At 38.3% G+C, this 14,132-nt stretch overlaps 1 protein-coding gene across 1 annotated transcript in view; it reads right to left on the bottom strand.

The window, feature by feature from the left end:
- The window catches only part of LOC141398037 (tRNA dimethylallyltransferase), a 551,700-nt gene that overhangs the window by 503,726 nt on the left and 33,842 nt on the right, over positions 1–14,132 (bottom strand). Inside the window, exon 2 of the mRNA XM_073975142.1 lies at positions 2,880–3,017. Within this exon, the coding sequence (XP_073831243.1) occupies positions 2,880–3,017 (138 nt within the window). The remainder of the gene's footprint in view (positions 1–2,879; positions 3,018–14,132) is intronic.

The raw sequence follows: 14,132 nt of genomic DNA, 5'->3' as shown, positions 1-14,132 counted from the left end.
TTATATTCAACAAGATTATAGAAACCTCAACATACCCGGATGCACTAAAAACTGCTAAAATTGTTCCAATACCCAAGTCCGAAAATGCATGTACGGTTAGCAATTTTAGGCCAGTAGCAGTGTTGCCATTAATTGACAAATTGTACGAAAAATTAATATGCAACAATTGGAAACATTTTTGGAGGAAACTAGTCAAATGTATCCGTTGCAATTCGGATTCAAAAAGCGTAGCGGGACGCAAGATGCCATTGTGTACGTTGTTAATACAATTTGTGAAGCTCTCGATTCAAACTACGGTGGAGTGGGAGCAGCGTTTTATGACCTCTCAAGGGCATTTGATCTGGTTGATCACGATATACTGTTATCAAAACTATCATATTATGGAATACGAGGAAAAGAACTACAATTGTTACAAAATTATGGCAGCAAAGGAGATGTAGGATTTGTGAAGCACGGGGTAACACAGGGAAGTGTTTTGGGGCCCTTATTGTTCACAATTTACCTTAATGACTTATCCAACTTAAATCTTTATGGCAAACTTATTATGTACGCCGATGACATAGCCTTACTCTACCCATATAGTCATGAACTCGTATTGAAATGTCAAATGGAGCATGATGCTAAAGTTATTATGGAGTTCACCCGATTAAATAGACTAGTAATTAACTCTAATAAGACGAAAATTATACGATTCCGTCCTCGCTGCCATCAACAAAATTCAAGGTTTTATATTGAAATTGGTGATAAACATATATTTGAAAGTCAGTCACTGCAATACTTGGGCATTCATTTACAAAGCAATTTGGCATGGGATACACATATAGATGAATTGAAAAGGAAAATTGCCCCTGCTATAGGAATACTACACAAGTTTAAAAACAAATTTACTGTCGAGACTAAACTGCTACTGTATAACTCTCTAATCCAGAGTCATTTCAATTACTTGGCACTACAAGGCTCTGAAAATTGTATACAATTTGCCACGTCTATACTCTACAATTGATCTATATAGCAATATTGCCAGAAACATTTTACCCCTCTACGGTATTTACAAATTACAAACAATTACATATATTTACAAAGCCATAAATAATATTGGCACCCGATCAATCCAGTTTGATATTAATCAAACTGTAGTTAATACCAGGAACGCTTCTAATTTACGAGTCAAAAGATGCCGATTAGCACTATCAAAACAGCGTATCGAATATAATGGTTGCTTGGAATTTAACCATGTTCCCAATAATATAAAGGTTATTTCAAGAATTTCAAATTTTAAAAGAGAATTGAAATTATTTTTGCTTTGTAATATTGATATACTTCTGATGTAATTTATAACCATTTTTCATTTTATAATAATAAATATTTATGTACATTTATAAATGATACGTTCGTACCCGAAATTGTAAACCAATTAGCCCCTACAAAGTCTACAAGACGCTGGGGCAATATTTGAATTGTAAACTAATATTTATGAATAAAAGTGAATTAATAAAAAAAAAAAAAAAAAAACATCAAGAATAGCTCGGTTGGTCACATGCATGGTCCATGCTGCATGCTGCATGAACACAGCCTCCAGTGCGTCGTCGTTGTAAGATTACGTGACTCCCCTGCAGTCCAAGCCACAAGCCTTTGTTGTTCCAATCCCTGAAAATGCATCCGTTTTACAATTTAATTGCAGTGGACTCCGATGTAAGTTGATTTGTGAGTCGCAAGAATATCAAGGTCGCGGCAGTGCATGAAACCAAGTTCACCAACAACTGCAGGTTATAGCGTTGTGATGGTCACAACTTACTGAGGAAGGATCACACCAGAATTGCTTTAATATCCAGTATGTGGAATGTAGAGTTGCTAAACGTATACATCCGGCCGATAAATAATTGTACTCGTGTTATCCGTCGTTTTTCTTGGATCAGACCATTTCCCCATAATTATCTCGATCAGGAGACCACCCGATTTCTTCACCTCTGAATGCCGCACTTTCATCATCATGGAAAAGCTAATTGGCCTAGTTTCATAGAGTTCACTAATCACCGCTTCAGAGATCTGCCCAACCCTTCTGATGTTCGGATAGCAGAAAAAAACTTTCGGAGGCATCATCACTGCACAAGCCGAACGCCATATACTTGCTGGTCGAATGCCCGAAATCAGACTAAACTTCCCAACTGAGGCGACAGGATTAGATCTAGCATAAGCGGAACAAGTGGTTAAATCATCTGAAGAGTTGCAACATTGGAGCCGGAATAAGTAAACAAACAAAAATATCAAATATCCGAAGCCTGGGTACTTGCGCAACCAAATAAGGCAGTGTTCGGTGTGTTAGAAAGAAAAATTCTTCGAAGGACCACCTGACCAATACGAAATACAACGATTGTGTTGGTCATGTCATAAGAATGATCGATGGTGAACCCACTAAAAAGGCATATAAATATAGCATAGTCGCATGGCGGTACATGTAGAACTGAAAGGTCAAGGCTTCGCTGGAGTAAACAAGTGGAAGACGAGATCCAAAACGCGGTATTCCAAATTGGAGAAATAAAGCAACAAACAGAGTGGGTTGGAAATCTTTCCTTAGTTCGACCTATACAACAAATATTTTGTAAAAAAGTGTACAGAGTATACAGAGTATGTTTGTCCGACTACAAAACTGAGAATTTTGAGTTCAAAGTTTTTCTATAAGAAACTTATTTAAGTACAGCGATAACCTTCAATTTAATTTTTTGCTTGATTGTTGTTATTGATAAAAAAATATAGTATGATATGCTTTTATTTGAACCCCTGACTTGTGCTGGTGTAAAATAATTTTAAAAACTCACCCTGTGTCGCCTTGTAACCCGGAGACGTGGTTTTAATGCTTATGAAATGTTTGAAAAGGATACAATTGGCAATGCCTTGTTGCGAAAATGCACCACAGTAAATGGTTCAGCTGGTGTTGCTACATCCAGCAGATGATGCTTAGCCCTTGATTGCTCTTCTTTGGTAGCTTTGGCCGTAGCAATATCCAAATTAGCATAGACCTGGAAATAAAGTAGAAACAAGATTAAGTAAAAAGTCGATTAGTTTTCTTTCTTGCTTAGTGCAACATGACCAGACAGTGTTAATTGATTGGTGGTGTTGGCATGGTAATAATATGTGTGGAGATTATATGCCTAGCATGTGATGTCAATTACATTGAGAGAAATTTGTTTCGGATTCATGAAAAATTGGTACCATTTCTCGTTTCTTTACTCTCCAAGTTAGAAAGATTCATTGTTTATTTTTGTGCGTTTATCGACTATGTCTGCACGTCTACCAGCTCAGCGATACCTGATTGTTACGAGAGTAGCACGGAGTCATCCTTGGGAGATTGACAATACAGCATCAACGAGCAAGGGTAGCATAACGCAACAGACATTGCAAACTCGATGCTATCGTCCCACAAGGCAGCAACGATGTGCCTCCATCAGGAAGATGCTCGGGTGATGGAGTACTAGGTTAGCACATTTTATATGGAGAAATGGAGCATGCACTTTCACGAAAAAAAATTTTGAGAGCTTTGAACATGAGATGTTGAATGCATCTAAAGATCTTAGGTTGAACGTGCTCAACTTAAAAGATGGAAAACCTTAGGGATTAATTGTTGCCGACATAACAATAGGTATTCTCATAAAAAAGAACACGATACATTCAGTGAATTGTCCCAATTTGAACTTCTATATCTCAAAAATAGTAAACCCTACGAAAATATCATAATGGACAATCTTGTAGAGAATTTTCACTTCTACAACATTTTCTTCACTTTCATTTTGATAGGGCTCGAGGTTTCCCAGCAAAATCGTAAAAAAAACTTCCGACAAGTTTTTTGTGTTTTTTGATTTTTTTCATCTATGAACATTGTAGTTTCAGAATCCGCATGGAATTGCATGGAATACCTTGAAACGTAAGAATCTGTCGAATGCTGCTTTATAATCTATCTGCATCTCTTTGGCCTCCTCCAGGTTTTGCTCAGGTTCCAATCGTCGGGTATGTGTCCTTCCTGCCATATGGTGCTAACCAGCTAATGCATACACCTTATCAAAGTATCGTCTCCGGTTTTGAACAGCTAAGCTGGAAAACCATCGGCTCCTGCTGCCTTATTATTCTTTAACCGGTTTATTGCTGTCTTTACCTCATCTTGGCCAGGTAGTATACATTTAATACCATCTTATTGGATTTTATCGGTGGCACCTTCGTCGTCTTCGCTACTATTGGAAAAAAGCTCTTTCCTTATCGTGAGCACACCATCTGTATCAGTTACCTTGCTGGTCTCTACAGGAGGATGTGCCTGTACCAAAGCCATCAGTTTGATGTTTCACTCTTTGGTAGAATTTTCGGATTTTATTCTGGCACCTGTTCAACTGGACTTTGTACACTCTTGCTTTTCCATTTCTCTCTTTTTCTTGTTACCTCTCTCGTGCGCTATATGCCGCATTTTTCTCTTCGATAGCAGCACGACACTTCTGGTCATACCATGGGTTCCTTGGGAGTGGTCTCTGGTATCCAAATATGGCAATGTGCAATGTGCTTACGTGTTATCGGGACAAGGAGTGCTTTGAGTAAGGATTTGTGATTGCAGCTTACCGATGTCCAACCTCCGTGTTGTGTCTGTTCGTAATTTATTTGCTACGTTTTATCGGGTACGTACCTTTGCTACAACAACGTTGTCGTCCGAGTCTATGTTTGCTGCTCGGAATGAACATGCACCCAACATGCTCGATGAATGTCTTATCTCTATCACAACGTGATCATTTTGATTTCTTGTTCTTTGATTTGGAGACAGCCAAGTGCCCTTACGAATGTCGAGATGCTTAAATACTGCTAACTAACCTGCTCCGAATTCTTTTGGTCCGTGCCGGAACGGAGAAAAACCCAGGACCAATTTATTTGTGCCCGGTTGAAAAATGACGATTTGACGATTTTATGGTCCAAAATGACGATTTTTCACTTAAGCCAGAAATGCATGAAATAAAAGACGATAACTACATTTTGACCAAAATTTCACGAATGATTTTAAGGAAAACAATGTTCCAAACTCGATTTTTGAGCTTTTTTAATGTTTTATAGCAATTTCCAGACGGAGTAGCTATATGGCCTGTTCCCGTACTTTATAAAGTGGTAAAAGTCGTAAAAGTTGTAAAAGTCGTAAACGATTTTCATATAAATTTTGTGTACGGGAACGCAAAATGTGTTAAAGTGGTAAAAATTGTAAAAACTTGTTAGTTCTGGAACAGAGCTATATTTAGGAACATATCTGGAATACAGGTATTTTCATAGTTTTTGCCCCAACTTACATCAGCTGAAAATTTTCGTTTAGTTTTGTTAATGGATGAAAATCTTCCTTGAAAAGTTTTCGAGATAAAATATTAATTGTATCTATTTTGTTGTAAAAAATATGAGTCCAGTTTTATTAACTTCCTATTAATGCCCCCTTTAAGCTGCCAGCCAGTTTTGAATGACAATTTTTATCGATTTCCGACTGCCCAACAACCAAAATGTACGTGTACCGAGAAACATGGGCGGTCACACTGCCAAGAAAGCGATATTTGAGCTAAGCTGTCATTCAAAATGACCATGTGTGCTTTACCATGCTGCATTACTGCAAACTCGATAACCATAGGAAACTATCATCTACTGAGTGCTGTTTTTATAGCGGTATTTAAGTGATATTGGGTTAAATTTATTGCTGGGGGTTGTATATCTTATGTTGCCAGTCTCATTCACAAAAATATCAGCGACAAATCGCATTAAACGGTAACCAAACCGAGTTTTGTCTATGTTGACGATTTTTTGACGATTTTCCAAATTTTGATGACGATTTGACAATTTTTTTGACGATTTCCGATCAAAAACTGTCGGCAACGCTGCCCCAGAGTCAGGGAGCTGACACTGGAAGTTAACAGGCTGGTTGGCAAACATAAGCGGTTAAATCATCTGAAGAGTTGCAACATTGGAGCCAGTATAAGTGAATTACTGGCAACGGTTAAGTCAATCTCAAACCCTGGGAAGATGGAAGATAGGACCTCAGTCACGTTTGACGACGTTACGTTGACTGACCGGAAGAGGTGCGCAAGTTATTTCAATCGACAGTTTGTCGAGCACGCCGAGAGTGACAGGGCGAAGCGGAAAGTATTACGTCGCATCAGACCTCTTCCTGCCGAGGATGTACCACCACAGTTTACAATGGATGATGTTGCGAATGCCATCAGGAACGCTAAATCATCCAACCCGTTGGGCCCTGATGGAATCTCCATGGGTGGATAGCGACAAGTTGAAAACTTTAGTGAGATACTCCACTACCGGCTCATGCATTAGCCGGGAGTGGAGTATCTCACTAAAGTTTTCAACTTGTCGCTATCCATCCTCATTGTTCCCGAAGTCTGGCAAATGGGCAGGGTGGTCGCGCTAGGGAAGTCAGGCAAGGATTCCAGCCAAAGTGAATCGTACAGGCCAGTGAATCTTGAGACCTTAATCCACCGCAGTATCAGGAATAGCTATCAAGCTGCCGATCATCAGCATGGATTCCGTAAGCAGCACAGCACAACAACAGCGCTTCACGCCATCTCCACACATATTTGTCAAGGATTCAACCAGAGACCGCCGTGTGATAGAGCAGTTATGGTGGCGCTTGACTTATTAAAAGCCTTTTATACAGTCAGGCACTCCACGCTATATTAGGACATTGAGCAGACAACCCTCCGGCCAAGCTTGAAACGTTGGGTAGCCAATTATATGTGTGGACGCCAGTCGTACGTGGAATTCAGGAACCAGAAGTACAAACCCCGTAGAGGTAAAACAGAGAGTTCCCCAAGGTGGGGTGATATCTCCGGAACTGTTTAACCTCTACCTCTCCTGTATTCCGCCTCCTCCAGACGGCATCAAGATCGCAAGGTATGCGGATGATTGCACCATCCTGGCGTCAGGTATCTTCCTTGATGACCTCTGTGATAGACTGAACTCCTATTTAACCGATCTTACCACCTTTTTTCCACGCGGGGAATATGCAGATTTCCGCCACAAAATTAACAGCCACGCTATTCACCACATGGACAGCGCAGTTTGGAAGAGAGATGAATGTCGTGGTCGACGGTAGCAGAATTCCAACCACAAGCTTCCCCACAATTTTAGGGGTCACATTCGTCACTACTTTCAAGCCGTGCGCGCACGCCACAGATAAAACTCAAAAGTAGGAATAAGGTCCTCAAGTCCCTAGCCGCCAACACTTGGGGTGCAGATAAAGAAACCTTGTCGACCACATATAACGCGATATGTCGGTATGTTGTAAACTATGCGGCTCCAGTTTGGTCCCCGAGATTATGTGATACGAATTGGAAAAAGATTATAACCTGTCAGAATGCCGCCCTGAGAACAGCAACAGGGTTCCTCCTCAAGTCTTCAGCGGACCATCTACATGAGGAGGCAAATATTCTTCCAGTAAAGCAACTCAATCAAATGCTTTCGTTGCAGTACTTGCTTGGGTGTTACCGTGAGAGCCATCCCAATCACCATCTGCTGGCTAGGCCCGACACGTTCAGGCATAACAAGAAGGACAATCATGCTCTAAAGAGGGAGGTCCAACAATATAGGAGAGAACCCCTAGATCAACAGGCATATCAAGCAGGTTTAAATAGTATTCACACGGATGTAGTTGCTAAAGCTATAAGCAAATATAGTGCGAATAAAGTCTTCGGAGTACATCCCCCATCTATCGCAGCTGAGGAGCGTCAGCTGCCACGACAAACCAGAGTAGTTTTGGCACAACTACGCTCTGAATATTCCATGTGGCCTAAATTCTTATTGGGCGGAAATCGACCACACCGTGCAAGACATCTGCCCAGTATGCGGCATGGGACCGAACGACACAAAACACCTTTTAAACTGCTCCGCCAAACCTACTCATCTAACTCCAGTGGATCTGTGGCTACATCCCATCGAAGCAGCCACCTTCCTAGAACTGGAGATAGAGCCAGAACAGAAGAACGAACATACAAATATAATAAACACTCTTACAACAACAATATGTTCTTTGCCGCTGCGTAGTCTATCAGCCTCATTGCATTTGCAGATGTTTCACTGTGGAGACTGAATTTCCCGACTGTTGGGTCAAAGATATTCTCCTTTCCCAAAAGGACTTCGTATAGAAGACCAAAAAGTTGTCGTATAGAAGACCAAAAGGTCTTCGTATAGAAAAACAAAATGTCTTCGTATAGAAAACCAAAAGGTCTTCGTATAGAGAACCAAAAGGTCTTCGTATAGAAATCCAAAAGGTCTTCGTATAGAAGACCAAAAGCTCTTCGTATAGAAGACCAAAAGCTCTTCGTATAGAAGACCAAAAGCTCTTCGTATAGAAGACCAAAAGCTCTTCGTATAGAAGACCAAAAGCTCTTCGTATAGAAGACCAAAAGGTCTTCGTATAGAAGACCAAAAGGTCTTCGTGTAGAAGACCAAAAAGTCTTCGTATAGAAGACCAAAAGGTCTTCGTATAGAAGACCAAAAGGTCATCGTATAGAAGACCAAAAGGTCTGCGTATAGAAGACCAAAAGGTCTGCGTATAGAAGTCCAAAACGTCTTCGTATAGAAGACCAAAAGGTCTGCGTATAGAAGTCCAAAACGTCTTCGTATAGAAGACCAAAAGGTCTTCGTATAGAAGACCAAAAAGTCTTCGTTTAGAAAACTCAAAGGTCTTCGTATAGAAGACCAAAAGGTCTTCGTATAGAAGACCAAAAGGCCTTCGTATAGAAGACCAAAAGGCCTTCGTATAGAAGACCAAAAGGTCTTCGTATAGAAGACCAAAAGGTCTTCGTATAGAAAACTCAAAGGTCTTCGTATAGAAGACCAAAAGGTCTACGTATAGAAGACCAAGAGGTCTTCGTATAGAATACCAAAAATTCTTCGTATAGAAGACCAAAAGGTCTTCGTATAGAAGACCAAAAGGTCGTCGTATAGAAGACCAAAAGGTCTTCGTATAGAAGAACAAAAGGTCTTCGTATAGAAAACCAAAAGGTCTTCGTATAGAAGACCAAAAGGTCCTCGTATAGAAGACCAAAATTCTTCGTATAGAAGAACAAAAGGTCTTCGTATAGAAGACCAAAAGGTCTTCGTATAGAAGAACGAAAGGTCTTCGTATAGAAGACCAAAAGGTCTTCGTATAGAAGACCAAAAGGTCTTCGTATAGAAGACCAAAAAGTCTTCGTATAGAAGACCAAAAGGTCTTCGTATAGAAGACCAAAAGGTCTTCGTATAGAAGACCAAAAGGTCTTCGTATAGAAGACCAAAAGGTCTTCGTATAGAAGACCAAAAGGTCTTCGTATAGAAGACCAAAAGGTCTTCGTATAGAAGACCAAGAGGTCTTCGTATAGAATACCAAAAATTCTTCGTATAGAAGACCAAAAGGTCTTCGTATAGAAGACCAAAAGGTCGTCGTATAGAAGACCAAAAGGTCTTCGTATAGAAGAACAAAAGGTCTTCGTATAGAAAACCAAAAGGTCTTCGTATAGAAGACCAAAAAGTCTTCGTATAGAAGAACAAAAGGTCTTCGTATAGAAGACCAAAAGGTCTTCGTATAGAAGACCAAAAGGTCTTCGTATAGAAGACCAAAAGGTCTTCGTATAGAAGACCAAAAGTCTTCGTATAGAAGACCAAAAGGTCTTCGTATAGAAGACCAAAAGGTCTGCGTATAGAAGACCAAAAGGTCTGCGTATAGAAGTCCAAAACGTCTTCGTATAGAAGACCAAAAGGTCTCCGTATAGAATTCCAAAACGTCTTCGTATAGAAGACCAAAAGGTGTTCGTATAGAAGACGAAAAGGTCTTCGTATAGAAGACCAAAAAGTCTTCGTATAGAAAACTCAAAGGTCTTCGTATAGAAGACCAAAAGGTCTACGTATAGAAGACCAAGAGGTCTTCGTATAGAATACCAAAAATTCTTCGTATAGAACACCAAAAGGTCTTCGTATAGAAGACCAAAAGGTCTTCGTATAGAAGACCAAAAGGTCTTCGTATAGAAGACCAAAAGGTCTTCGTATAAAAGACCAAAAGTTCTTCGTATAGAAGACCAAAAAGTCTTCGTATCGAAGACCAAAAGGTCTTCGTATAGAAAACCAAAAGGTCTTCGTATAGAAGACCAAAAGGTCTTCGTATAGAAGACCAAAAGGTCTTCGTATAGAAGACCAAAAGGTCTTCGTATAGAAGACCAAAAAGTCTTCGTATAGAAGACCAAAAGGTCTTCGTATAGAAGACCAAAAAGTCTTCGTATAGAAGACCAAAAGGTCTTCGTATAGAAGACCAAAAGGTCTTCGTATGGAAGACCAAAAGGTCTTCGTATAGAAGACCAACAGGTCTTCGTATAGAAGACCAAAAGGTCTTCGTATAGAAGACCAAAAGGTCTTCGTATAGAAGACCAAAAGGTCTTCGTATAGAAGACCAAAAGGTCTTCGTATAGAAGACCAAAAGGTCTTCGTATAGAAGACAAAAAGGTCTTCGTATAGAAGACAAAAAGGTCTTCGTATGGAAGACCAAAAGGTCTTCGTATAGAAGACCAAGAGGTCTTCTCGTAGAAGAAAGATAGATGACCAAGAGGTATTCTCATAGAACACCATTAGATCTTCTCACAGAATAGTAACAGATGCCATAGATGACCAATATGTCTTCTCATACATTGGCTTTGATTATTCGACAGATTATCTGCTCCCAATAACTTCAATTCAAAGAAAAATTTCTCTGAGTGCACTTTCACATCATAATTTCGAAATTCTTTCATAATACCATGAAAACCACAAAAGATCATCATCATCATCGTGATCATTGACGTATTCAAAGAAACATTAGGCTTAGGTTTTCACCTCTCCCCGAAACGATATTGTTAATTACAAAAGATCTTAATAATTTAATTAGCATATCATTGGTGATTTGAAAAGGTGATGAGGATGCTGATGACGTTCGTGGTAACAATGGTTGTTGTTATAGGTCTTTGCTGAAGCTGCTACCTTAATAAACTTTTGTCTAACCGTACCTCCGTCTGGTCGACAGTCTCACATGCACACACACAGACAAACACACACCTTTTACAATAAAAAGTTCAATGACTTTGAAATTCTTGGTTTCTTTTTTTTTGTGTTTGGTGAACTAGTATCGCTCGAACTAAAGCAGATCAATAATCGCAGCTGCACAGACTAACGAAGAAACAGGTTGTTCGTTAATGTCAACCCAAAAGACATTAATATTTCATTAAATATTAAATTTTTTGAATATTTTAAACACAGTGATTTACATAAATATCGAACGACATTGGATGCAGACAAATTATGTTTTGATTTTCGGCTGACAAAATCGGTGAATGTATGAATTTTTAAAAAAAATTTGATATCTATCTCGAATTGTAGCAAAACGAAAATCATAAAATTGTTGAAATTATAGAAATAGTTTTGTTTTGTATTATGTCGGTTAAAATTAAAATAAAATTCATGTTTTTAAGTTGCCCATTCAGCAGCCTTGGTTTTAACAAATACGTCAGAACACAAAATTTAAAGTTGCAAGTGCGCATCTGATCCGCTAAAATTTATGTTTTTTTCTCTCCACATGAAAACAATAAAAATAAAATTTCAAAGATATTTTAGAATAAGTAGAACACATTCTAAAGCGAAATTAATAATGATAATACTGCAAATAATCCGAGAAGAATTCCTTCACCAAACAGGGAAGCAAATAATAAATAATTTATTAATAAAAATGCAAAATTTCACAAATTAATTATCGGAATTAAGTTCAATCTGTTAAGCGCATTTCTTTTCGGAAAAATTATTTAGACATCTTTTGATAGTCTAATTTTTGATTAGATTTAATGGGGCGTGCACATGCGTATTAAATTGCGACAGATAATTAGCAAAAATGATTTCAATCCGGTTTCTCTAATTTGTGTGAACAAATTTAGAAGTTTGTATTGGCATTCAGCTTTTGAAATCTTTATATATAAAACTCAATTGTCGTTTATTGGTAATTGAATCAGTTGAAAACGGCTGGAGCGATTTGGATAATTTTTTGTGGATATGTTAGACATAGTCCAGTTTAGGTTTTTATGCAAAGAAAAATTGGCCACGCCCACTTTTCCGCCCACTTTTATAAATATGTTATATCTACGAAACTACTCAATAGATTTTTCTGAAATTTTCAGGGAACGTAGAGTGATGGCCCCCGGTTGAAATAGGCTAAATATTTGGTTGAATATCGGATCGGGCGGGGTACCTCCCCTATGCCCTATTTTTATAAAAATGCAATATTTGCAACAATTACAAAGGTATCGCTTTGAAAATTAATTTCTGAGTCAATGGCGATTGTGTCTCCGACCTTACGTGCTTATTTTTTAAATATGTTATATCTACGAAACTACTGAATCGATTTTCCTGAAACTTTCAGCGAATATACAGAGTTGGTCCCCGATAAAAATAGGCAACATATTTTTTAACTTTCAGATCGGGCTGGTACCTCCCCTATGCCCTATTTTTGAAAAAAATGCAATATTTGCAACAAATACGAATGTATGTAGGTTTGGGAATTTATTTACGAGTCAATGGCGATTGTGTCTCCAACCTTACGTACTTATCAGGAACCGATTTTCCTGAAATTGCCAGGGAATGTATAAAGATGGCCCCCTCTTTAAATAGGCTACAAATTCAGTTGATTTTCAGAAAGGGCGTGGTACTTCCCCTTCACCCTACTTTTTTAAAAATGTTATATTTACAATAATTACGAATGTATCTATTTGGAAGTTAATTTGCGAGACAATTGTGGTTGTGTCTCCGACCTTACCTCCTTTTAAAAATATGTTACATCTACAAGACTACTGAAACGATTTTCCTGAAAATGTCAGGGAGTGTACAGGCATATTTTCTTGAATTTTGAAGGGGGCATATTTAAAAAAAAAACACCTTACCTTTATGAATAAAAATCAAATGCTGTGATAACCCAACTTAGATTTTTTGGAAAGAAAAGTTTACAACGCCCCCGAAAACAGGTTACATATTTTATTGAATTCGAGAGGGGGCGGGTACCTCCCCTTTCGATATTTTTATAAAAACGTTATATTTGCAAAAATTATATATGTATCGGAATAAAAATTTACGGATTATTCTACAATCTAGGTACTTCTTTGGGGCCTATAGGCCCGACCATGCCTGTTTTTTTTTAATATGTCATAACTCCAATACTACTGAAGGGATTTCCATAAAATTTGCCGCAAAAACTTAATATTTGCCGTTGTTATGTATATTTTATGCATTTCGGAAGTGGTGGGGCACCTTCCACATGCCTTTCTGTTAAACGCTATAATTATAAGCCAAACTTATGATTATATCGGTTTCAGCATACATTTTGGTAGGCAATGAAGTTGTGTGCACCCTAGGTACATATTTTGAGCCAAACTACCATACCAGGCCCACTTTTTTTAATATGTTATATCTTGAAAACTGATGACCACGCCCACTCTTTTCAAAACATTATTTTTCCAAAACTACTGAACCTAATTTTCGGAAAATGTTTAGGAATGTCCCGTGGTCAAAAATGCTATATATTTGTAGACTAATTTCGGTGCCTATTATTTTATAATCGCTATATTTGCTAAACTTATGAGTGGATCAGGTTGCAAATTAGTTTTCGAGACAACGGTGGTTGCGCCCCCCGATCAAGAAAAACTATATATTTACAAATGTACTTAAATGGTGAGGTTCAACGGTCCATCAGCCATGAAACGCTAAAACATGTAAGTCTCAATAAGCGGGAGAATTCGATTTAACCATTTTTTAAACTTTTATAATTAGATCGCTTTAGGATAAAGACAGGGACATGGACGATAATAAATCCTAACAGACACAAATTGGCGAAAAATCCGACAAAGTCCGTAAGAGAAAAGAAAGGTTGATAAATTTAAAATCCTTCTCGGTTTGACAATGGACCGAAGAAGTGTGGTAGAAAATACCTATTTCTGAATTGTCAAGCATAAAGTCAATAAATAGTTGTCATTAAAACTCATTACGACAGGCCAGCAATGCGGACCGGGGTCTGCTATTATTAAATAATATCTTTTTATTAACACTCAAAATACAGCTGAGTTTTTGTACGAAAATTA

The sequence above is a fragment of the Musca autumnalis genome, unplaced genomic scaffold, assembly GCF_047663935.1.
Source record: "Musca autumnalis isolate F117 unplaced genomic scaffold, ASM4766393v1 scaffold_3, whole genome shotgun sequence".
NCBI classification, from domain to species: domain Eukaryota; kingdom Metazoa; phylum Arthropoda; class Insecta; order Diptera; family Muscidae; genus Musca; species Musca autumnalis.
The sequence above is the reverse complement of the archived record's forward strand: the minus strand, read 5'-3'. Positions and strand labels throughout refer to the sequence as shown.